The sequence below is a fragment of the Salmo salar genome, chromosome 15 (assembly GCF_965601325.2).
Source record: "Salmo salar chromosome 15, fSalSal1, whole genome shotgun sequence".
Taxonomy (NCBI): domain Eukaryota; kingdom Metazoa; phylum Chordata; class Actinopteri; order Salmoniformes; family Salmonidae; genus Salmo; species Salmo salar.
Window position 1 is genome coordinate 8,135,001 of NC_138305.1, and position 25,165 is coordinate 8,160,165.

Sequence of the window (25,165 nt, forward strand, 5' to 3'; positions counted from 1 at the left end):
CTGTAAAACACCCTCAACCTCAGACCAACTGTAAAACACCCTCAACCTCAGACCAACTGTAAAACACCCTCAACCTCAGTCCAACTGTAAAACACCCTCAACCTCAGTCCAACTGTAAAACACCCTCAACCTCAGACCAACTGTAAAACACCCTCAACCTCAGACCAACTGTAAAACACCCTCAACCTCAACCCAACTGTAAAACACCCTCAACCTCAACCCAACTGTAAAACATCCTCAACCCAACTGTAAAACACCCTCAACCTCAGTCCAACTGTAAAACACCTTCAACCTCAGACCAACTGTAAAACACCCTCAGACCAACTGTAAAACACCCTCAGACCAACTGTAAAACACCCTCAGACCAACTGTAAAACACCCTCAGACCAACTGTAAAACACCCTCAGACCAACTGTAAAACACCCTCAGACCAACTGTAAAACACCCTCAACCTCAGACCAACTGTACCACACCCTCAACCTCAGACCAACTGTAAAACACCCTCAGCCCAACTGTAAAACACCCTCAACCTCAGACCAACTGTAAAACACCCTCAACCCAACTGTAAAACACCCTCAACCCAACTGTAAAACACCCTCAACCCAACTGTAAAACACCCTCAGACCCAACTGTAAAACACCCTCAGACCAACTGTAAAACACCCTCAACCTCAGACCAACTGTAAAACACCCTCAACCTCAGACCAACTGTAAAACACCTTCAACCTCAGACCAACTGTAAAACACCCTCAGACCAACTGTAAAACACCCTCAACCTCAGTCCAACTGTAAAACACCCTCAACCTCAGTCCAACTGTAAAACACCCTCAACCTCAGACCAACTGTAAAACACCCTCAACCTCAGACCAACTGTAAAACACCTTCAACCTCAGACCAACTGTAAAACACCTTCAACCGCAGACCAACTGTAAAACACCTTCAACCTCAGACCAACTGTAAAACACCTTCAACCTCAGACCAACTGTAAAACACCCTCAACCTCAGACCAACTGTAAAACACCCTCAACCTCAGACCAACTGTAAAACACCCTCAACCTCAGTCCAACTGTAAAACACCCTCAACCTCAGTCCAACTGTAAAACACCCTCAACCTCAGACCAACTGTAAAACACCCTCAACCTCAGACCAACTGTAAAAAACCCTCAACCTCAGACCAACTGTAAAACACCCTCAACCTCAGACCAACTGTAAAACACCCTCAACCTCAACCCAACTGTAAAACACCCTCAACCCAACTGTAAAACACTCTCAACCCAACTGTAAAACACCCTCAACCCAACTGTAAAACACCCTCAACCTCAGACCAACTGTAAAACACCCTCAGACCAACTGTAAAACACCCTCAGACCAACTGTAAAACACCCTCAACCTCAGTCCAACTGTAAAACACCCTCAGACCAACTGTAAAACACCCTCAACCCAACTGTAAAACACCCTCAACCCAACTGTAAAACACCCTCAACCCAACTGTAAAACACCCTCAACCCAACTGTAAAACACCCTCAACCCAACTGTAAAACACCCTCAACCCAACTGTAAAACACCCTCAACCCAACTGTAAAACACCCTCAGACCAACTGTAAAACACCCTTAACCTCAGACCAACTGTAAAACCCCCTCAACCCAACTGTAAAACACCCTCAACCTCAGACCAACTGTAAAACACCCTCAACCTCAGACCAACTGTAAAACACCCTCAACCTCAGACCAACTGTAAAACACCCTCAACCTCAGACCAACTGTAAAACCCCCTCAACCCAACTGTAAAACACCCTCAACCTCAGACCAACTGTAAAACACCCTCAACCTCAGACCAACTGTAAAACACCTTCAACCGCAGACCAACTGTAAAACACCTTCAACCGCAGACCAACTGTAAAACACCTTCAACCGTGGACCAACTGTAAAACACCTTCAACCTCAGACCAACTGTAAAACACCTTCAACCTCAGACCAACTGTAAAACACCCTCAACCTCAGACCAACTGTAAAACACCCTCAGACCAACTGTAAAACACCCTCAGACCAACTGTAAAACACCCTCAGACCAACTGTAAAACACCCTCAACCTCAGACCAACTGTAAAACACCCTCAACCTCAGACCAACTGTAAAACACCCTCAACCTCAGACCAACTGTAAAACACCCTCAACCTCAGTCCAACTGTAAAACACCCTCAACCTCAGTCCAACTGTAAAACACCCTCAACCTCAGACCAACTGTAAAACACCCTCAACCTCAGACCAACTGTAAAACACCCTCAACCTCAACCCAACTGTAAAACACCCTCAACCTCAACCCAACTGTAAAACACCCTCAACCCAACTGTAAAACATCCTCAACCCAACTGTAAAACACCCTCAACCTCAGTCCAACTGTAAAACACCTTCAACCTCAGACCAACTGTAAAACACCCTCAGACCAACTGTAAAACACCCTCAGACCAACTGTAAAACACCCTCAGACCAACTGTAAAACACCCTCAGACCAACTGTAAAACACCCTCAGACCAACTGTAAAACACCCTCAACCTCAGACCAACTGTACCACACCCTCAACCTCAGACCAACTGTAAAACACCCTCAGCCCAACTGTAAAACACCCTCAACCTCAGACCAACTGTAAAACACCCTCAACCCAACTGTAAAACACCCTCAACCCAACTGTAAAACACCCTCAACCCAACTGTAAAACACCCTCAGACCCAACTGTAAAACACCCTCAGACCAACTGTAAAACACCCTCAACCTCAGACCAACTGTAAAACACCCTCAACCTCAGACCAACTGTAAAACACCTTCAACCTCAGACCAACTGTAAAACACCCTCAGACCAACTGTAAAACACCCTCAACCTCAGTCCAACTGTAAAACACCCTCAACCTCAGTCCAACTGTAAAACACCCTCAACCTCAGACCAACTGTAAAACACCCTCAACCTCAGACCAACTGTAAAACACCTTCAACCGCAGACCAACTGTAAAACACCTTCAACCGCAGACCAACTGTAAAACACCTTCAACCTCAGACCAACTGTAAAACACCTTCAACCTCAGACCAACTGTAAAACACCTTCAACCTCAGACCAACTGTAAAACACCCTCAACCTCAGACCAACTGTAAAACACCCTCAGACCAACTGTAAAACACCCTCAGACCAACTGTAAAACACCCTCAGACCAACTGTAAAACACCCTCAGACCAACTGTAAAACACCCTCAACCTCAGACCAACTGTAAAACACCCTCAACCTCAGACCAACTGTAAAACACCCTCAACCTCAGACCAACTGTAAAACACCCTCAACCTCAGTCCAACTGTAAAACACCCTCAACCTCAGTCCAACTGTAAAACACCCTCAACCTCAGACCAACTGTAAAACACCCTCAACCTCAGACCAACTGTAAAACACCCTCAACCTCAACCCAACTGTAAAACACCCTCAACCTCAACCCAACTGTAAAACACCCTCAACCCAACTGTAAAACATCCTCAACCCAACTGTAAAACACCCTCAACCTCAGTCCAACTGTAAAACACCTTCAACCTCAGACCAACTGTAAAACACCCTCAGACCAACTGTAAAACACCCTCAGACCAACTGTAAAACACCCTCAGACCAACTGTAAAACACCCTCAGACCAACTGTAAAACACCCTCAGACCAACTGTAAAACACCCTCAACCTCAGACCAACTGTACCACACCCTCAACCTCAGACCAACTGTAAAACACCCTCAGCCCAACTGTAAAACACCCTCAACCTCAGACCAACTGTAAAACACCCTCAACCCAACTGTAAAACACCCTCAACCCAACTGTAAAACACCCTCAACCCAACTGTAAAACACCCTCAGACCCAACTGTAAAACACCCTCAGACCAACTGTAAAACACCCTCAACCTCAGACCAACTGTAAAACACCCTCAACCTCAGACCAACTGTAAAACACCTTCAACCTCAGACCAACTGTAAAACACCCTCAGACCAACTGTAAAACACCCTCAACCTCAGTCCAACTGTAAAACACCCTCAACCTCAGTCCAACTGTAAAACACCCTCAACCTCAGACCAACTGTAAAACACCCTCAACCTCAGACCAACTGTAAAACACCTTCAACCTCAGACCAACTGTAAAACACCTTCAACCGCAGACCAACTGTAAAACACCTTCAACCTCAGACCAACTGTAAAACACCTTCAACCTCAGACCAACTGTAAAACACCCTCAACCTCAGACCAACTGTAAAACACCCTCAACCTCAGACCAACTGTAAAACACCCTCAACCTCAGTCCAACTGTAAAACACCCTCAACCTCAGTCCAACTGTAAAACACCCTCAACCTCAGACCAACTGTAAAACACCCTCAACCTCAGACCAACTGTAAAAAACCCTCAACCTCAGACCAACTGTAAAACACCCTCAACCTCAGACCAACTGTAAAACACCCTCAACCTCAACCCAACTGTAAAACACCCTCAACCCAACTGTAAAACACTCTCAACCCAACTGTAAAACACCCTCAACCCAACTGTAAAACACCCTCAACCTCAGACCAACTGTAAAACACCCTCAGACCAACTGTAAAACACCCTCAGACCAACTGTAAAACACCCTCAACCTCAGTCCAACTGTAAAACACCCTCAGACCAACTGTAAAACACCCTCAACCCAACTGTAAAACACCCTCAACCCAACTGTAAAACACCCTCAACCCAACTGTAAAACACCCTCAACCCAACTGTAAAACACCCTCAACCCAACTGTAAAACACCCTCAACCCAACTGTAAAACACCCTCAACCCAACTGTAAAACACCCTCAGACCAACTGTAAAACACCCTTAACCCAACTGTAAAACACCCTCAGACCCAACTGTAAAACACCCTCAACCCAACTGTAAAACACCCTCAACCCAACTGTAAAACACCCTCAACCCAACTGTAAAACACCCTCAAACCAACTGTAAAACACCCTCAACCTCAGACCAACTGTAAAACACCCTCAACCTCAGACCAACTGTAAAACACCTTCAACCTCAGACCAACTGTAAAACACCCTCAGACCAACTGTAAAACACCCTCAACCTCAGTCCAACTGTAAAACACCCTCAACCTCAGACCAACTGTAAAACACCCTCAACCTCAGACCAACTGTAAAACACCTTCAACCTCAGACCAACTGTAAAACACCTTCAACCGCAGACCAACTGTAAAACACCTTCAACCTCAGACCAACTGTAAAACACCTTCAACCTCAGACCAACTGTAAAACACCCTCAACCTCAGACCAACTGTAAAACACCCTCAACCTCAGACCAACTGTAAAACACCCTCAACCTCAGTCCAACTGTAAAACACCCTCAACCTCAGTCCAACTGTAAAACACCCTCAACCTCAGACAAACTGTAAAACACCCTCAACCTCAGACCAACTGTAAAAAACCCTCAACCTCAGACCAACTGTAAAACACCCTCAACCTCAGACCAACTGTAAAACACCCTCAACCTCAACCCAACTGTAAAACACCCTCAACCCAACTGTAAAACACCCTCAGACCAACTGTAAAACACCCTCAGACCAACTGTAAAACACCCTCAGACCAACTGTAAAACACCCTCAGACCAACTGTAAAACACCCTCAACCTCAGACCAACTGTAAAACACCCTCAACCTCAACCCAACTGTAAAACACCCTCAACCTCAACCCAACTGTAAAACACCCTCAACCCAACTGTAAAACATCCTCAACCCAACTGTAAAACACCCTCAACCTCAGTCCAACTGTAAAACACCTTCAACCTCAGACCAACTGTAAAACACCCTCAGACCAACTGTAAAACACCCTCAGACCAACTGTAAAACACCCTCAGACCAACTGTAAAACACCCTCAGACCAACTGTAAAACACCCTCAACCTCAGACCAACTGTACCACACCCTCAACCTCAGACCAACTGTAAAACACCCTCAGCCCAACTGTAAAACACCCTCAACCTCAGACCAACTGTAAAACACCCTCAACCCAACTGTAAAACACCCTCAACCCAACTGTAAAACACCCTCAACCCAACTGTAAAACACCCTCAGACCCAACTGTAAAACACCCTCAGACCAACTGTAAAACACCCTCAACCTCAGACCAACTGTAAAACACCCTCAACCTCAGACCAACTGTAAAACACCTTCAACCTCAGACCAACTGTAAAACACCCTCAGACCAACTGTAAAACACCCTCAACCTCAGTCCAACTGTAAAACACCCTCAACCTCAGACCAACTGTAAAACACCCTCAACCTCAGACCAACTGTAAAACACCTTCAACCGCAGACCAACTGTAAAACACCTTCAACCGCAGACCAACTGTAAAACACCTTCAACCTCAGACCAACTGTAAAACACCTTCAACCTCAGACCAACTGTAAAACACCCTCAAACTCAGACCAACTGTAAAACACCCTCAACCTCAGACCAACTGTAAAACACCCTCAACCTCAGTCCAACTGTAAAACACCCTCAACCTCAGTCCAACTGTAAAACACCCTCAACCTCAGACCAACTGTAAAACACCCTCAACCTCAACCCAACTGTAAAACACCCTCAACCCAACTGTAAAACACTCTCAACCCAACTGTAAAACACCCTCAACCCAACTGTAAAACACCCTCAACCTCAGACCAACTGTAAAACACCCTCAGACCAACTGTAAAACACCCTCAGACCAACTGTAAAACACCCTCAACCTCAGTCCAACTGTAAAACACCCTCAGACCAACTGTAAAACACCCTCAACCCAACTGTAAAACACCCTCAACCCAACTGTAAAACACCCTCAACCCAACTGTAAAACACCCTCAACCCAACTGTAAAACACCCTCAACCCAACTGTAAAACACCCTCAACCCAACTGTAAAACACCCTCAACCCAACTGTAAAACACCCTCAACCCAACTGTAAAACACCCTCAAACCAACTGTAAAACACCCTCAACCTCAGACCAACTGTAAAACACCCTCAACCTCAGACCAACTGTAAAACACCTTCAACCTCAGACCAACTGTAAAACACCCTCAGACCAAATGTAAAACACCCTCAACCTCAGTCCAACTGTAAAACACCCTCAACCTCAGACCAACTGTAAAACACCCTCAACCTCAGACCAACTGTAAAACACCTTCAACCTCAGACCAACTGTAAAACACCTTCAACCGCAGACCAACTGTAAAACACCTTCAACCTCAGACCAACTGTAAAACACCTTCAACCTCAGACCAACTGTAAAACACCCTCAACCTCAGACCAACTGTAAAACACCCTCAACCTCAGACCAACTGTAAAACACCCTCAACCTCAGTCCAACTGTAAAACACCCTCAACCTCAGTCCAACTGTAAAACACCCTCAACCTCAGACAAACTGTAAAACACCCTCAACCTCAGACCAACAGTAAAAAAACCCTCAACCTCAGACCAACTGTAAAACACCCTCAACCTCAGACCAACTGTAAAACACCCTCAACCTCAACCCAACTGTAAAACACCCTCAACCCAACTGTAAAACACCCTCAACCCAACTGTAAAACACCCTCAACCCACTGTAAAACACCCTCAGACCAACTGTAAAACACCCTCAGACCAACTGTAAAACACCCTCAGACCAACTGTAAAACACCCTCAGACCAACTGTAAAACACCCTCAGACCAACTGTAAAACACCCTCAGACCAACTGTAAAACACCCTCAACCCAACTGTAAAACACCCTCAACCCAACTGTAAAACACCCTCAACCCAACTGTAAAACACCCTCAACCCAACTGTAAAACACCCTCAACCCAACTGTAAAACACCCTCAACCCAACTGTAAAACACCCTCAACCCAACTGTAAAACACCCTCAACCCAACTGTAAAACACCCTCAACCCAACTGTAAAACACCCTCAGACCAACTGTAAAACACCCTCAGACCAACTGTAAAACACCCTTAACCCAACTGTAAAACACCCTCAGACCAACTGTAAAACACCCTCAACCTCAGACCAACTGTAAAACACCCTCAACCCAACTGTAAAACACCCTCAGACCCAACTGTAAAACACCCTCAGACCCAACTGTAAAACACCCTCAGACCAACTGTAAAACACCCTCAACCTCAGACCAACTGTAAAACACCCTCAACCTCAGACCAACTGTAAAACACCCTCAACCTCAGACCAACTGTAAAACACCTTCAACCTCAGACCAACTGTAAAACACCCTCAGACCAACTGTAAAACACCCTCAACCTCAGTCCAACTGTAAAACACCCTCAACCTCAGTCCAACTGTAAAACACCCTCAACCTCAGTCCAACTGTAAAACACCCTCAACCTCAGACCAACTGTAAAACACCTTCAACCTCAGACCAACTGTAAAACACCTTCAACCGCAGACCAACTGTAAAACACCTTCAACATCAGACCAACTGTAAAACACCTTCAACCTCAGACCAACTGTAAAACACCCTCAAACTCAGACCAACTGTAAAACACCCTCAACCTCAGACCAACTGTAAAACACCCTCAACCTCAGTCCAACTGTAAAACACCCTCAACCTCAGTCCAACTGTAAAACACCCTCAACCTCAGACCAACTGTAAAAAACCCTCAACCTCAGACCAACTGTAAAACACCCTCAACCTCAGACCAACTGTAAAACACCCTCAACCCAACTGTAAAACACTCTCAACCCAACTGTAAAACACCCTCAACCCAACTGTAAAACACCCTCAACCTCAGTCCAACTGTAAAACACCCTCAACCTCAGACCAACTGTAAAACACCCTCAACCTCAGACCAACTGTAAAAAACCCTCAACCTCAGACCAACTGTAAAACACCCTCAACCCAACTGTAAAACACTCTCAACCCAACTGTAAAACACCCTCAACCCAACTGTAAAACACCCTCAACCTCAGACCAACTGTAAAACACCCTCAGACCAACTGTAAAACACCCTCAACCTCAGTCCAACTGTAAAACACCCTCAACCTCAGACCAACTGTAAAACACCCTCAACCCAACTGTAAAACACCCTCAACCCAACTGTAAAACACCCTTAACCCAACTGTAAAACACCCTCAACCCAACTGTAAAACACCCTCAACCCAACTGTAAAACACCCTCAACCCAACTGTAAAACACCCTCAACCCAACTGTAAAACACCCTCAACCCAACTGTAAAACACCCTCAACCCAACTGTAAAACACCCTCAGACCAACTGTAAAACACCCTTAACCCAACTGTAAAACACCCTCAGACCCAACTGTAAAACACCCTCAACCCAACTGTAAAACACCCTCAACCCAACTGTAAAACACCCTCAACCCAACTGTAAAACACCCTCAAACCAACTGTAAAACACCCTCAACCTCAGACCAACTGTAAAACACCCTCAACCTCAGACCAACTGTAAAACACCTTCAACCTCAGACCAACTGTAAAACACCCTCAGACCAACTGTAAAACACCCTCAACCTCAGTCCAACTGTAAAACACCCTCAACCTCAGACCAACTGTAAAACACCCTCAACCTCAGACCAACTGTAAAACACCTTCAACCTCAGACCAACTGTAAAACACCTTCAACCGCAGACCAACTGTAAAACACCTTCAACCTCAGACCAACTGTAAAACACCTTCAACCTCAGACCAACTGTAAAACACCCTCAACCTCAGACCAACTGTAAAACACCCTCAACCTCAGACCAACTGTAAAACACCCTCAACCTCAGTCCAACTGTAAAACACCCTCAACCTCAGTCCAACTGTAAAACACCCTCAACCTCAGACAAACTGTAAAACACCCTCAACCTCAGACCAACTGTAAAACACCCTCAACCTCAGACCAACTGTAAAACACCCTCAACCTCAGACCAACTGTAAAACACCCTCAACCTCAACCCAACTGTAAAACACCCTCAACCCAACTGTAAAACACCCTCAACCCAACTGTAAAACACCCTCAACCCAACTGTAAAACACCCTCAGACCAACTGTAAAACACCCTCAGACCAACTGTAAAACACCCTCAGACCAACTGTAAAACACCCTCAGACCAACTGTAAAACACCCTCAGACCAACTGTAAAACACCCTCAGACCAACTGTAAAACACCCTCAGACCAACTGTAAAACACCCTCAGACCAACTGTAAAACACCCTCAACCCAACTGTAAAACACCCTCAACCCAACTGTAAAACACCCTCAACCCAACTGTAAAACACCCTCAACCCATCTGTAAAACACCCTCAACCCAACTGTAAAACACCCTCAGACCAACTGTAAAACACCCTCAGACCAACTGTAAAACACCCTTAACCCAACTGTAAAACACCCTCAGACCAACTGTAAAACACCCTCAACCTCAGACCAACTGTAAAACACCCTCAACCTCAGTCCAACTGTAAAACACCCTCAACCCCAGTCCAACTGTAAAACACCCTCAACCCAACTGTAAAACACCCTTAACCCAACTGTAAAACACCCTCAGACCAACTGTAAAACACCCTCAACCTCAGTCCAACTGTAAAACACCCTCAACCTCAGTCCAACTGTAAAACACCCTCAACCTCAGACCAACTTTAAAACACCCTCAACCTCAACCCAACTGTAAAACACCCTCAACCTCAACCCAACTGTAAAACACCCTCAACCCAACTGTAAAACACCCTCAACCCAACTGTAAAACACCCTCAACCCAACTGTAAAACACCCTCAGACCAACTGTAAAACACCCTCAGACCAACTGTAAAACACCCTCAGACCAACTGTAAAACACCCTCAGACCAACTGTAAAACACCCTCAGACCAACTGTAAAACACCCTCAGACCAACTGTAAAACACCCTCAGACCAACTGTAAAACACCCTCAGACCAACTGTAAAACACCCTCAGACCAACTGTAAAACACCCTCAACCCAACTGTAAAACACCCTCAACCCAACTGTAAAACACCCTCAACCCAACTGTAAAACACCCTCAACCCAACTGTAAAACACCCTCAACCCAACTGTAAAACACCCTCAACCCAACTGTAAAACACCCTCAGACCAACTGTAAAACACCCTCAGACCAACTGTAAAACACCCTTAACCCAACTGTAAAACACCCTCAGACCAACTGTAAAACACCCTCAACCCAACTGTAAAACACCCTCAACCTCAGTCCAACTGTAAAACACCCTCAACCCAACTGTAAAACACCCTCAACCCAACTGTAAAACACCCTCAACCCAACTGTAAAACACCCTCAACCCAACTGTAAAACACCCTCAACCCAACTGTAAAACACCCTCAACCCAACTGTAAAACACCCTCAACCCAACTGTAAAACACCCTCAACCCAACTGTAAAACACCCTCAACCCAACTGTAAAACTCCCTCAACCCAACTGTAAAACACCCTCAACCCAACTGTAAAACACCCTCAACCCAACTGTAAAACTCCCTCAACCCAACTGTAAAACTCCCTCAAACCAACTGTAAAACACCCTCAACCTCAGACCAACTGTAAAACACCCTCAACCTCAGACCAACTGTAAAACACCCTCAGACCAACTGTAAAACACCCTCAGACCAACTGTAAAACACCCTCAACCTCAGTCCAACTGTAAAACACCCTCAACCTCAGTCCAACTGTAAAACACCCTCAACCTCAGTCCAACTGTAAAACACCCTCAACCTCAGTCCAACTGTAAAACACCCTCAACCGCAGACCAACTGTAAAACACCTTCAACCTCAGACCAACTGTAAAACACCTTCAACCTCAGACCAACTGTAAAACACCTTCAACCTCAGACCAACTGTAAAACACCCTCAACCTCAGACCAACTGTAAAACACCCTCAACCTCAGTCCAACTGTAAAACACCCTCAACCTCAGTCCAACTGTAAAACACCCTCAACCTCAGTCCAACTGTAAAACACCCTCAACCTCAGACCAACTGTAAAACACCCTCAACCTCAACCCAACTGTAAAACACCCTCAACCCAACTGTAAAACACCCTCAACCCAACTGTAAAACACCCTCAACCCAACTGTAAAACACCCTCAGACCAACTGTAAAACACCCTCAGACCAACTGTAAAACACCCTCAGACCAACTGTACCACACCCTCAACCCAACTGTAAAACACCCTCAACCCAACTGTAAAACACCCTCAACCCAACTGTAAAACACCCTCAACCTCAGACCAACTGTAAAACACCCTCAACCTCAGACCAACTGTAAAACACCCTCAACCTCAGACCAACTGTAAAACACCCTCAACCTCAGACCAACTGTAAAACACCCTCAACCTCAGACCAACTGTAAAACACCCTCAACCCAACTGTAAAACACCCTCAACCTCAGACCAACTGTAAAACACCTTCAACCGCAGACCAACTGTAAAACACCTTCAACCGCAGACCAACTGTAAAACACCTTCAACCGCAGACCAACTGTAAAACACCTTCAACCTCAGACCAACTGTAAAACACCTTCAACCTCAGACCAACTGTAAAACACCTTCAACCTCAGACCTACTGTAAAACACTCTCAACCTCAGACCAACTGTAAAACACCTTCAACCGCAGACCAACTGTAAAACACCTTCAACCTCAGACCAACTGTAAAACACCTTCAACCTCAGACCAACTGTAAAACACCTTCAACCTCAGACCAACTGTAAAACACCTTCAACCTCAGACCAACTGTAAAACACCTTCAACCTCAGACCAACTGTAAAACACCCTCAACCTCAGACCAACTGTAAAACACCCTCAGACCAACTGTAAAACACCCTCAACCTCAGTCCAACTGTAAAACACCCTCAACCTCAGTCCAACTGTAAAACACCCTCAACCTCAGACCAACTGTAAAACACCCTCAACCTCAGACCAACTGTAAAACACCCTCAACCTCAGACCAACTGTAAAACACCCTCAACCTCAGACCGACTGTAAAACACCCTCAACCTCAGACCAACTGTAAAACACCCTCAACCTCAGACCAACTGTAAAACACCCTCAACCTCAGACCAACTGTAAAACACCCTCAACCCAACTGTAAAACACCCTCAACCTAACTGTAAAACACCCTCAACCTCAGACCAACTGTAACACACCCTCAACCTCAGACCAACTGTAAAACACCCAGCAGTATACATAACTCTGAGTTATTTGGTGATCTGCATTACTGTGGTTAGGTCAGTACCTGCTCTGAGCTGGTTATAGGGCCGTGCCTCCATGGTGGTGGGGTGTATGGGCTGGGGGACCCCCCCGTGGCCTGCTATGGGGTGCGGAGGGTGAAGCTGTGGGTGAGGGTGGACCCCTTGTTTGAGTGGTGTCTGTCCCGTCTGTCCCTCGGAGTAGTTGACGAACACAAAGCCGTCCTTCTCGTCCAGGCTGAGGGTGTCTGACCAGCGGCGTGAGTCATCTGATCCGCTGTCCACTGACCAGGAGGCCCCCGGCCGACCCCCAGGGGCACCGGGACCCCTAGGAACTGCAGGGGGGACAAAAAAACATTTTATTTTTGGGTTGCAAAGTAGTAAGAATAGGGTAGGTTTAGCTAATAAACTATATAAAACTTAAGTCATCAAATATCAAATGAATGAAGATTAACATTCTCATACAAGCTCTACCTCTGTATGGGACAATACAGAGACTGAACGACTGAACGACTGACCGACAGCTCCAGGACCCTCAGGATCTACAGACCATTAATGATGGGTGGTCGTCTGTACTCTTGAAAGGTCCTTTATACCAGATAGTGTCTGTTACAGGAGCGTAGGTACGTTGGTGGTAAAAATATTAGAATATAGTAGGTTTATATTAGAACATAGTAGGTTTATATTAGAACATAGTAGGTTTATATTAGAATATAGTAGGTTAATATTAGAACATAGTAGGTTAATATTAGAATATAGTAGGTTAATATTAGAACATAGTAGGTTTATATTAGAATATAGTAGGTTAATATTAGAACATAGTAGGTTAATATTAGAATATAGTAGGTTTATATTAGAATATAGTAGGTTAATATTAGAATATAGTAGGTTAATATTAGAATATAGTTGGTTAATATTAGAATATAGTAGGTTAATATTAGAACATAGTAGGTTAATATTAGAATATAGTAGGTTTATATTAGAATATAGTAGGTTAATATTAGAATATAGTAGGTTTATATTAGAATATAGTAGGTTAATATTTGAACATAGTAGGTTAATATTAGAATATAGTAGGTTAATATTAGAACATAGTAGGTTAATATTAGAACATAGTAGGTTAATATTAGAATATAGTAGGTTAATATTAGAACATAGTAGGTTTATATTAGAATATAGTAGGTTAATATTAGAATATAGTAGGTTAATATTAGAATATTAGGTTTTAGCCAATTATCTATTCAACAAATGAAGTCATCAAATGATGAACATTGTCACACTCTGCCTTTATATAGGTAGGTCGACTGACTGACTGACTGGTTGGCTGGATGACTGACTGGCTGGATGGCTGACTGGCTGGATGGCTGACTGGCTGGATGGCTGACTGGCTGGATGGCTGACTGGCTGGATGGCTGACTGGCTGACTGGATGGCTGACTGGCTGACTGGATGGATGGCTGACTGACTGGCTCGATGGCTGACTGACTGGCTGGCTGGATGGCTGACTGACTGAATGACTGGATGGCTGGCTGACTGGCTGGATGGCTGACTGGCTGGATGGATGGCTGACTGACTGGCTGGCTGGCTAGAGGCCTGGCTGGAGGGCTGGCTAGAGGGCTGGCTAGAGGGCTGGCTAGAGGGCTGGCTAGAGGGCTGGCTAGAGGGCTGGCTGGAGGGCTGGCTGGAGGGCTGGCTGGAGGGCTGGCTGACTGACTGGTAAACCAACCTTTGGGTCTGTGGACGGTGCTGCCTGGTTGGCTGGCTGACCCTCCCCCGGCTGCAGCGTTGGGCAGAGGGGAGGGTTTGGACTCTGTGCTGAGGCAGGGCTCGTCTCCGTCTGACTCGCTGCTGTCATCGTCAGCGTTCTGGCTCTCGGGTCCCTCTGCTGGAGAAGAAGAGAATGACTACTTTATTGCTCACAGGACACAGAGGTTGCATCCCCTATGCCACCCTATTCCCTACATAGTGCACTACTTTTGACTAGAGCCCTATGGCACCCTATTCCCTATATAGTGCACTACTTTTAACCAGAGCCCTATGGCACCCTATTCCCTACACAGTGCACTACTTTTAACCAGAGCCCTATGGCACACTATTCCCTACATAGTGCACTACTTTTAACCAGAGCCCTATGGCACCCTATTCCCTACACAGTGCACTACTTTTGACCAGAGCCCTATGGCACCCTATTCCCTACACAGTGCACTACTTTTATACTGTATAGTGTAGTGGACTTCATAGTGAATAGGGAGACATTTGGTATGCATCCAGATGTCTTTTTGCTTCGTGATGAAATTATGACCTCACCAGTCTTAGAGACTTAAACACACACACACACACACACACACACACACACACACACACACACACACACACACCTACCCAGCTTGTCCTCTGTACAGCAGTCAGTTACATCAGGGGGCTCAATGGGCTCTGGAGCAGGGGTTTCTGGGACTTGTAGGAACTCCATCCTCCAGAACTACAGGAAGGAAGATTAGATTAGAAAACTTGAATGTCTTTGATGAGGAAACTCATTTTGAAGCATAAATACACTATGTACAAAGAGTGACAGATATTAAGGGCCGGTTTCCCAGATACAGATAAGCCTAAAACTGGACTAAAAATAACTGTCAATGGAGATTCCTCGTTGAGCTTGCTTTTTTTTGTCCAGTACTAGGCTTCAACTGAAACTGCCCAAAAAAAGGAGGAGGAAGAGTAGGATGAGAAGAGGAAGTGTTGGTTACCCTGACGACTCCGTCGGAGTGTCCGGTGACGATGACGTTCTGTGTGTCCCATTCGTTCATCTCTGACACGCAGCAGCAGAGGATCTGTTGTGAGCGGCCTGTGAAGGTGTTGGCACTGGCTATGGGACTGCCGTTGATGCTCCACACATGGATGTAGGTCCCTGCCGAAGACACTATGTCTCCCTGTATATACACATACATAGAGAGTGAGTCAGGATAATCAAGTGATAGTTCACTTTGCTTGAGGTTTTAGCTAATGTACACCTGAATACACAGCACCTTCTGAAAGTATTCGGACCCCTTGACTTTTTGCACATTTTGTTACGTTACAGCCTTATTCTAAAATTGATCAAATCGTTTTTTTTCCCTCCTCATCAATCTACACACAATACCCCATAATGACATCACAACACCCCACAATGACATCACAATACCCCATAATGATGAAGTGAAAACAGGTTTTTAGAAAAAAGGGAAAAAAAACTGAAATATCACATTTACATAAATATTCAGTGTGTTTTTTCATAAATAACAACTGGTGTGCTGCTGAATAAAGTGTGAAGGAAACCTCGATCTGTTGCTCAGGTGATATAGAATACCTCACGGTAATCTGCAGACCCTGGCTACATCCTTCCACAAGCCAACAGCACTCTGTCACTCCACAAATTGTATGAGGCCATAAACAATACAAGAAACCACTCACCCAGAGGTAGCGTTTCTGGTGGGCGGAGACTTTAACATGGGGAGACGTAAAGCCGTTCTAACACTACTTTTATTCTACCAACAGAAACACATACAAGGCCCTCCCTCGTCCTCCCTTCAGCAAATCTGAACATGACTCCATTCTCCTGCGTACAAACAAAAGCTCAAACACGAAGTACCAGTGATGCGCTCAATACAGAAGTGGTCCTATGAAACAGACACAAGGCTACAAGACTGTTTTGCTAGTACCAGACTGGGATATGTTCTGGGATTCAGACTGGGATTCATCCGATTGCATTGAGGAGTTTACCACAACAGTCACATGCTTCATTAATAAGTACATAGACGATGTCGTCCCCACAGTGACTATAAGAACGTATCCAGAACAAAAAGCATGGATTACAAGCACTATCCTTTCTGGGCTAAAGCTACCGCTTACATGGACGCATACAAGAAAGCCTGCTACAACCTCCGAGACGTCAAACAAGCAAACAGGAAAATACAGGAGGAGGTTAGAATCCTATTACATCGGTTTCAACGCTTGTAGTATGTGGCAGTGCTTACAGACGATAACGGATTACAATGGGAAACCCAGCCATGAGTTTGCCTATGGACGCATAACTCCCAAATGAGCTAAATGCTTTTTATGCTCGATGGGATGAATATTTATTTTTATTTCACCTTTATATTTAACTAGGCAAATCATAATATAACGCTGTGCCTTGCGTAAAAGCCACTTGTGTTTCCAGATGACTGTGTGATCTAGCTCTCCTTGGCCGATGTGAGCAAAACGTTTAAACAGGTTAACATTCTCAAGGCCGCCGGGCCAGACGGAATACCAGGGCGTGTTCTCAAAGCATACACAGACCAGCTAGCAAGTGTCTTCACTGACATTTTGAATCTCTCCTTGTCCCAGTCTGTAATCCAAACATGTTTCAAGCTGACCACCATTGTACCTGTTCCCAAAAGCTCCAAGGTAACCTGCCTAAATGACGACATCGCCCTGTAGTACTCACGTTTTTAATATTGAAATGCTTTGAAAGGCTGGTCATGACACACATCAACACCATCATCCCAGAGACCCTAGACCCACTCCAATTCACATACCGCCCCAACAGATCCACAGATGATGCAATCTCAATTGCACTTCACACTGCCCTTGGAGGGAAAATAACCGTGAGAACGCTGGTCATAGACTATAGCTCAGCGTTCAACACCATAGTGCCCTCCAAGCTCACCACCAAGCTAGGGACCTCGGGACTGAACCCCTCCCTCTGCAACTGGATCCTGGACTTCCTGACGGGCCGGCCCCAGGTGGTGAGGGAGGACAACAACACCTGCGCTGTCCCTCAACACGGGAGCCCCTCAGGGGTGTGTGCCTAGTCCCCTACTGTACTCCCTGTTCACCCACGACTGCATGGCCACACACACGACTCCAACACCATCATCAAGTTTGCTGACAACAACAGTGGTAGAACTAATCTCCGACCGTGCTGAGTCAGCCTACAGGGAGGAGGTCAGAGACTTAGCAGTGTGGTGCCAGGACAACAACCTCTCCGTCAGCATCAGTAAGAACAAGGAGCTGATTGTGGACTACAGGAGAAAGACGGGAGAGTACGCCCTCATCCACATCAAAAGGGCTGTTGTGAAGCGGGTCGAAAGGTTAAAGTTCCTTGGCGTCCCCATCACTAAGGACTTAACGTGATCCACACACACCAGGGCAGTCGTGCAAATGACACGGCAGTGCCTCTCCCCCACAGGAGCCCTCGGCTCCTCAAAAACACTCTACAGCTGCGAACATCGAGAGCATCTTGACTGGCTGCATCACTGCTTGGACGACTGTCCTGGATCGGGAGTTTCAAGTTCCTTGGTGTCCACATCACCAATGAACTATCATGGTCCAAACACACTAACGGCAGAGCTAGAGTTGGAACAGAGCTAGAGATGGTTTATAGTTGGACCAGAGCTAGAGATGGTTTATAGTTGGACCAGAGCTAGAGTTGGTTTATAGTTGGACAAGAGCTAGAGTTGGACCAGAGCTAGAGTTGGACCAGAGCTAGAGTTGGTTTATAGTTGGACCAGAGCTAGAGTTGGTTTATAGTTGGACCAGAGCTAGAGTTGGTTTATAGTTGGACCAGAGCTAGAGTTGGTTTATAGTTGGACCAGAGCTAGAGTTGGTTTATAGTTGGACCAGAGCTAGAGTTGGTTTATAGTTGGACCAGAGGTAGAGTTGGTTTATAGTTGGACCAGAGCAAGAGTTGGTTTATAGTTGGACCAGAGCTAGAGTTGGTTTATAGTTGGACCAGAGCTAGAGATGGTTTATAGTTGGACCAGAGCTAAAGTTGGTTTATAGTTGGACCAGAGCTAGAGTTGGACCAGAGCTAGAGATGGACCAGAACTAGAGTTGGACCAGAACTAGCTAGCTAACAACCAGAGGGGTACTAGAATAATACAAACATATTTTTGTAGTTAATAATAAATCCAATGTGATACGTGATAACTACAGTATCCTTAAATAGAAATACATCTCTCTCTAATTTCTGAATCACCCTTGTAACATCAGTAGGTTTGGGGGAAACAAACATCACCCTGAGTGTGTATACACCACCCACCGTGAGTTCGTTGATGCAAAGGGCAGAGACGGGGGCCCTGTGTCCTCTGAGCTGTGTGACGAAGGACAGTTTGTTGAGGTCCCAGATGATGCAAGTCCTGTCTCTAGAGCCAGACACCAGGATGTGGTACGCTGACGAGGCGGTCAGGCAGGTTACTGTGTCTGTATGGCCCAGCAATGCCTGGCAGGGGAGAGGAGAGGGGGAGGGACATACACGCATGTTAAAACACGGGTTACAGACATGTTACATACAGGCACAGACACACATTACATACAAGTTAAAGAGTGGCAGAGATACTATCTAATGGTATCTGTGTGTTTGTTGGGAAGTAGATTTTACAGTGCATTCGGAAAGCATTCAGACCCCTTGACTTTTTCCACATTTTGATACGTTACAGCCTTATTCTGAAATGTTTTACCATTTATTTATTTTTTTAATTTTCAATCTACACACAATACCCCATGATGCCAAAACAAAAACCGGGTTTTAGAAATGTTTGCAAATATATAAAAAAAAACAAAAAAAAACATCACATTTACAAAAGTATTCAGACCCTTTACTCAGTACTTTGTTAAAGCACCTTTGGCAGCGATTACAGCATCGAGTCTTCTTGGGTATGACGCTACAAACTTGGCACACCTGTATTTGGGGAGTTTCTCCAATTCCTCTCTGCAGATCCTCTCAAGCTCTGTCAGGTTGGATAGGGAGCGTCGCTGCACAGCTATTTTCAGGTCTCAAGTTCGGGCTCTGGCTGGGCCACTCAAGGACATTCAGAGACTTTTCCCAAAGCCACTCCTGCGTTGTCTTGGCTGTGTCTTTAGGGTCGTTGTCCTGTTGGAAGGTGAACTGTCGCCCCAGGCTGAGGTTCTGAGCGCTCTGGAGCAGGTTTTCATCAAGGATCTCTCTGTACTTTGCTCTGTTCATCTTTCCCTCGATCCTGAGTAGTCTCCCAGTCCCTGCCGCTGAAAAACATCTCCACAACATGATGCTGCCACCACCATGCTTCACCGTAGGGATGGTGCCATGTTTCCTCCAGACGTGACGCTTGGCGTTCAGGCCAAAGAGTTTAATATTGGTTTCATCAGACCAGAAAATCTTGTTTCTCATGGTCTGAGAGTCTTTAGGTGTCTTTTGGAAAACTCCAAGCGGGCTGTCATGTGCCTTTTACTGAGGAGTGGCTTCCATCTGGCCACTCTACCATAAAGGCCTGATTGGTGGAGTGCTGCAGAGATGGAGGCCATTGTGTTCTTGGGGACATTTCAATGGTGCAGAAATGTTTTGGTACCCTTCCCCAGATCTGTGCCTCGACACAATCCTGTCTTGGAGCTCTACAGAGAATTCCTTCGACCTCATGGCTTGGTTTTTGCTCTGACATGCACTGTGAACTGTGGGACCTTATATAGACAGATGTGTGCCTTTCTAAATCATATCCAATTAATTGAATTTACCACAGATGGACTCCAATCAAGTTGTAGAACCATCTCAAGGATGATCAATGGAAACAGGATGCACCTGAGCTCAATTTCGAGTCTCATAGCAAAGGGTCTGAATACTTATGTTTGGGTGTAGAAAGTCTGGTAACCTGTTTGAGTGTCTAGAGAGTCTGGTAACCTGTTTGAGTGTAGAGGGTCTGGTTACCTGTTTGAGTGTCTAGAGAGTCTGGTTACCTGTTTGAGTGTCTAGAGAGTCGGTACCGTTTGAGTGTGGGGTCTGGTTACCTGTTTGAGTGTCTAGAGGTCTGGACCTGTTTGGAGAGGGTCTGGTTACCTGTTTGAGTGCAGAGAGTCTGGTTACCTGTTTGAGTGTCTAGAGAGTCTGGTTACCTGTTTGAGTGTCTAGAGAGTCTGGTTACCTGTTTGAGTGTCTAGAGAGTCTGGTTACCTGTTTGAGTGTCTAGAGAGTCTGGTTACCTGTTTGAGTGTCTAGAGAGTCTGGTTACCTGTTTGAGTGTCGAGGGTCTGGTTACCTGTTTGAGTGTCTAGAGAGTCTGGTTACCTGTTTGAGTGTCTAGAGAGTCTGGTTACCTGTTTGAGTGTCTAGAGAGTCTGGTTACCTGTTTGAGTGTCTAGAGAGTCTGGTTACCTGTTTGAGTGTCTAGAGAGTCTGGTTACCTGTTTGAGTGTCTAGAGAGTCTGGTTACCTGTTTGAGTGTCTAGAGAGTCTGGTTACCTGTTTGAGTGTCTAGAGAGTCTGGTTACCTGTTTGAGTGTCTAGAGAGTCTGGTTACCTGTTTGAGTGTCTAGAGAGTCTGGTTACCTGTTTGAGTGTCTAGAGAGTCTGGTTACCTGTTTGAGTGTAGAGAGTCTGGTTACCTGTTTGAGTGTCTAGAGAGTCTGGTTACCTGTTTGAGTGTCTAGAGAGTCTGGTTACCTGTTTGAGTGTCTAGAGAGTCTGGTTACCTGTTTGAGTGTAGAGAGTCTGGTTACCTGTTTGAGTGTCTAGAGAGTCTGGTTACCTGTTTGAGTGTCTAGAGAGTCTGGTTACCTGTTTGAGTGTCTAGAGAGTCTGGTTACCTGTTTGAGTGTCTAGAGAGTCTGGTTACCTGTTTGAGTGTCTAGAGAGTCTGGTAACCTGTTTGAGTGTCTAGAGGGTCTGGTTACCTGTTTGAGTGTCTAGAGAGTCTGGTTACCTGTTTGAGTGTAGAAAGTCTGGTTACCTGTTTGAGTGTAGAAAGTCTGGTTACCTGTTTGAGTGTCTAGAGAGTCTGGTTACCTGTTTGAGTGTAGAGAGTCTGGTAACCTGTTTGAGTGTCTAGAGAGTCTGGTTACCTGTTTGAGTGCTGGTTACCTGTTTGAGTGTGAGGGTCTGGTTACCTGTTTGAGTGTGAGGGTCTGGTTACCTGTTTGAGTGTGAGGGTCTGGTTACCTGTTTGAGTGTCTAGAGAGTCTGGTTACCTGTTTGAGTGTCTAGAGAGTCTGGTTACCTGTTTGAGTGTCTAGAGAGTCTGGTTACCTGTTTGAGTGTCTAGAGAGTCTGGTTACCTGTTTGAGTGTCTAGAGAGTCTGGTTACCTGTTTGAGTGTCTAGAGAGTCTGGTTACCTGTTTGAGTGTAGAAAGTCTGGTTACCTGTTTGAGTGTTTAGAGAGTCTGGTTACCTGTTTGAGTGTGAGGGTCTGGTTACCTGTTTGAGTGTCTAGAGGGTCTGGTTACCTGTTTGAGTGTGAGGGTCTTGGCCCTCTCCTTGGATGCGCCCGTCTCCCAGACACAGATGGCAGTGCTGGTTCCCCCGGTGACGACCAGCTTGGGGTTGGGGCAGATGGCGCACAGGATCTGACCCCACTCTGACAGACACTCATACACCACCACCGCCTAGAGGAGGAGAGGGGATTGGTTAGTCAGGGGGAAGGAGAGAGGGGATTGGTTAGTCAGGGGAAGGAGAGGGAATTGGTCAGTCAGGGGGAAGGAGAGAGGGGATCGGTCAGTCAGGGGGAAGGAGAGAGGGGATCGGTCAGTCAGGGGGAAGGAGAGAGGGGATCGGTCAGTCAGGGGGAAGGAGAGAGGGGATCGGTTAGTCAGGGGGAAGGAGAGAGGGGATCGGTCAGTCAGGGGGAAGGAGAGAGGGGATCGGTCAGTCAGGGGAAGGAGAGAGGGGATCGGTCAGTCAGGGGGAAGGAGAGAGGGGATCGGTTAGTCAGGGGGAAGGAGAGAGGGGATCGGTCAGTCAGGGGGAAGGAGAGATGGGATCGGTTAGTCAGGGGGAAGGAGAGAGGGGATCGGTCAGTCAGGGGGAAGGAGAGAGGGGATCGGTCAGTCAGGGGGAAGGAGAGAGGGGATCGGTCAGTCAGGGGGAAGGAGAGAGGGGATTGGTCGCAGGGGGGGAGAGGGGATTGGTCAGTCAGGGGGAAGGAGAGAGGGGATTGGTCAGTCAGGGGGAAGGAGAGAGGGGATCGGTCAGTCAGGGGGAAGGAGAGAGGGGATCGGTCAGTCAGGGGGAAGGAGAGAGGGGATCGGTCAGTCAGGGGGAAGGAGAGAGGGGATCGGTCAGTCAGGGGGAAGGAGAGAGGGGATCGGTCAGTCAGGGGAAGGAGAGAGGGGATCGGTTAGTCAGGGGGAAGGAGAGAGGGGATCGGTTAGTCAGGGGAAGGAGAGAGGGGATTGGTTAGTCAGGGGGAAGGAGAGAGGGGATCGGTTAGTCAGGGGGAAGGAGAGAGGGGATTGGTTAGTCAGGGGGAAGGAGAGGGGAATTGGTCAGTCAGGGGGAAGGAGAGATGGGATTGGTCAGTCAGGGGGAAGGGAGAGAGGGGGATTGGTTAGTCAGGGGGAAGGAGAGAGGGGATTGGTTAGTCAGGGGAAAGGAGAGAGGGGAATGGTTAGTCAGGGGGAAGGAGAGAGGGGATTGGTTAGTCAGGGGGAAGGAGAGAGGGGATTGGTTAGTCAGGGGGAAGGAGAAAGGGGATTGGTTAGTCAGGGGAAAGGAGAGAGAGGGGATTGGTTAGTCAGGGGGAAGGAGAGAGGAAATTGGTTAGTCAGGGGGAAGGAGAGAGGGGATTGGTTAGTCAGGGGGAAGGAGAGAGGGGATCGGTTAGTCAGGGGAAAGGAGAGAGGGGATTGGTTAGTCAGGGGGAAGGAGAGAGGGGATTGGTTAGTCAGGGGAGCACGTTAGGGAAGGGTAATGCTGCCTTAACACCAGGGGGCACTGCTGCCCCACAGGATTTAGTCTGTAGGCAAGGTTAAGTATTTCCTCCATTCGTTGCATTCTCTCCTTGTCTCCTTCTCAACTGTATTAAAGGAGAAGGTCCAAGGTTACTCTCCTCTGACCTTCTTCTCCGATTGGGTTTTGAGGAGGAGAGGAATCAAGGAAAGACGAACTGAGATAGAGCCATAGACATTGTCAAAACAACACCACAGAAATAGAATGAATTCTAGAATGAATTCCATGACTGCAACATGACTTGATTAACATGCACGGTCATGTCTGCACTGCCCCACACCGAGACCCAGAGACAGACAAACAGCCTGGCACAGAGACCCAGAGACAGACAAACAGCCTGGCACAGAGACCCAGAGACAGACAAACAGCCTGGCACAGAGACCCAGAGACAGCAGTATCTAACTGACCTTGTTAAGACTCATAGTTGGCCAGTCTGCAGGAGAGGTCTGTGAGTGTGTGTTTACCTTGTCAGACTCATAGTTGGCCAGTCTGCAGGAGAGGTCTGCATAACCCCAGGCAAAGGTCTTGTTCCAGACTGGAGGCTGTAGGACTTTATTCTGCTCCACAGCCAGAATGCCCTTCTCAGTACACACTATCTGGCCCACTGGCTCCTTTAGCTCTGAAACACACACACACACACACTGTCACACACACACACACACCTATTCCCAACCCTAATCAGTACACACTATCTGTCTGAAACCCTCTCCTCTCCTTCAATACTTTATTTGAATCCAAAAATCACATTACATTGCTCAATGAATAAAACATTCAAACGGTCACGTGGACAAATCATGGGTCCCAAAGGCACCTCTCCTTTCTATTGCCAAGCTGCTCAAGAACATTATTTTGCCAGCCGCTTTGTGTGTGTGTTTGTGTGTATATACAGTGGGGAGAACAAGTATTTGATAACCTGCAAAATCGGCAGTGTTTCCTACTTACAAAGCATGTAGAGGTCTGTAATTTTTACCATAGGTACACTTCAACTGTGAGAGACAGAATCTAAAACAAAAATCCAGAAAATCACATTGTATGATTTTTAAGTAATTCATTTGCATTTTATTGCATGACATAAGTATTTGATACATCAGAAAAGCAGAACTTAATATTTGGTACAGAAACCTTTGTTTGCAATTACAGAGATCATACATTTCCTGTAGTTCTTGACCAGGTTTGCACACACTGCAGCAGGAATTTTGGCCCACTCCTCCATACAGACCTTCTCCAGATCCTTCAGGTTTTGGGGCTGTCGCTGG

At 46.3% G+C, this 25,165-nt stretch overlaps 1 protein-coding gene across 1 annotated transcript in view; it reads right to left on the reverse strand.

The window, feature by feature from the left end:
- The window catches only part of LOC106570917 (WD repeat and FYVE domain-containing protein 3), a 292,588-nt gene that overhangs the window by 7,885 nt on the left and 259,538 nt on the right, over window positions 1-25,165 (reverse strand). The window contains exons 53-59 of the mRNA XM_082961602.1: window positions 24,374-24,528; window positions 22,409-22,567; window positions 19,259-19,438; window positions 15,945-16,127; window positions 15,583-15,679; window positions 14,927-15,085; window positions 13,249-13,536 (exon numbers count right to left, since the gene is read on the reverse strand). Coding sequence (XP_082817728.1) covers window positions 13,249-13,536; window positions 14,927-15,085; window positions 15,583-15,679; window positions 15,945-16,127; window positions 19,259-19,438; window positions 22,409-22,567; window positions 24,374-24,528 — 1,221 coding nt within the window. The remainder of the gene's footprint in view (window positions 1-13,248; window positions 13,537-14,926; window positions 15,086-15,582; window positions 15,680-15,944; window positions 16,128-19,258; window positions 19,439-22,408; window positions 22,568-24,373; window positions 24,529-25,165) is intronic.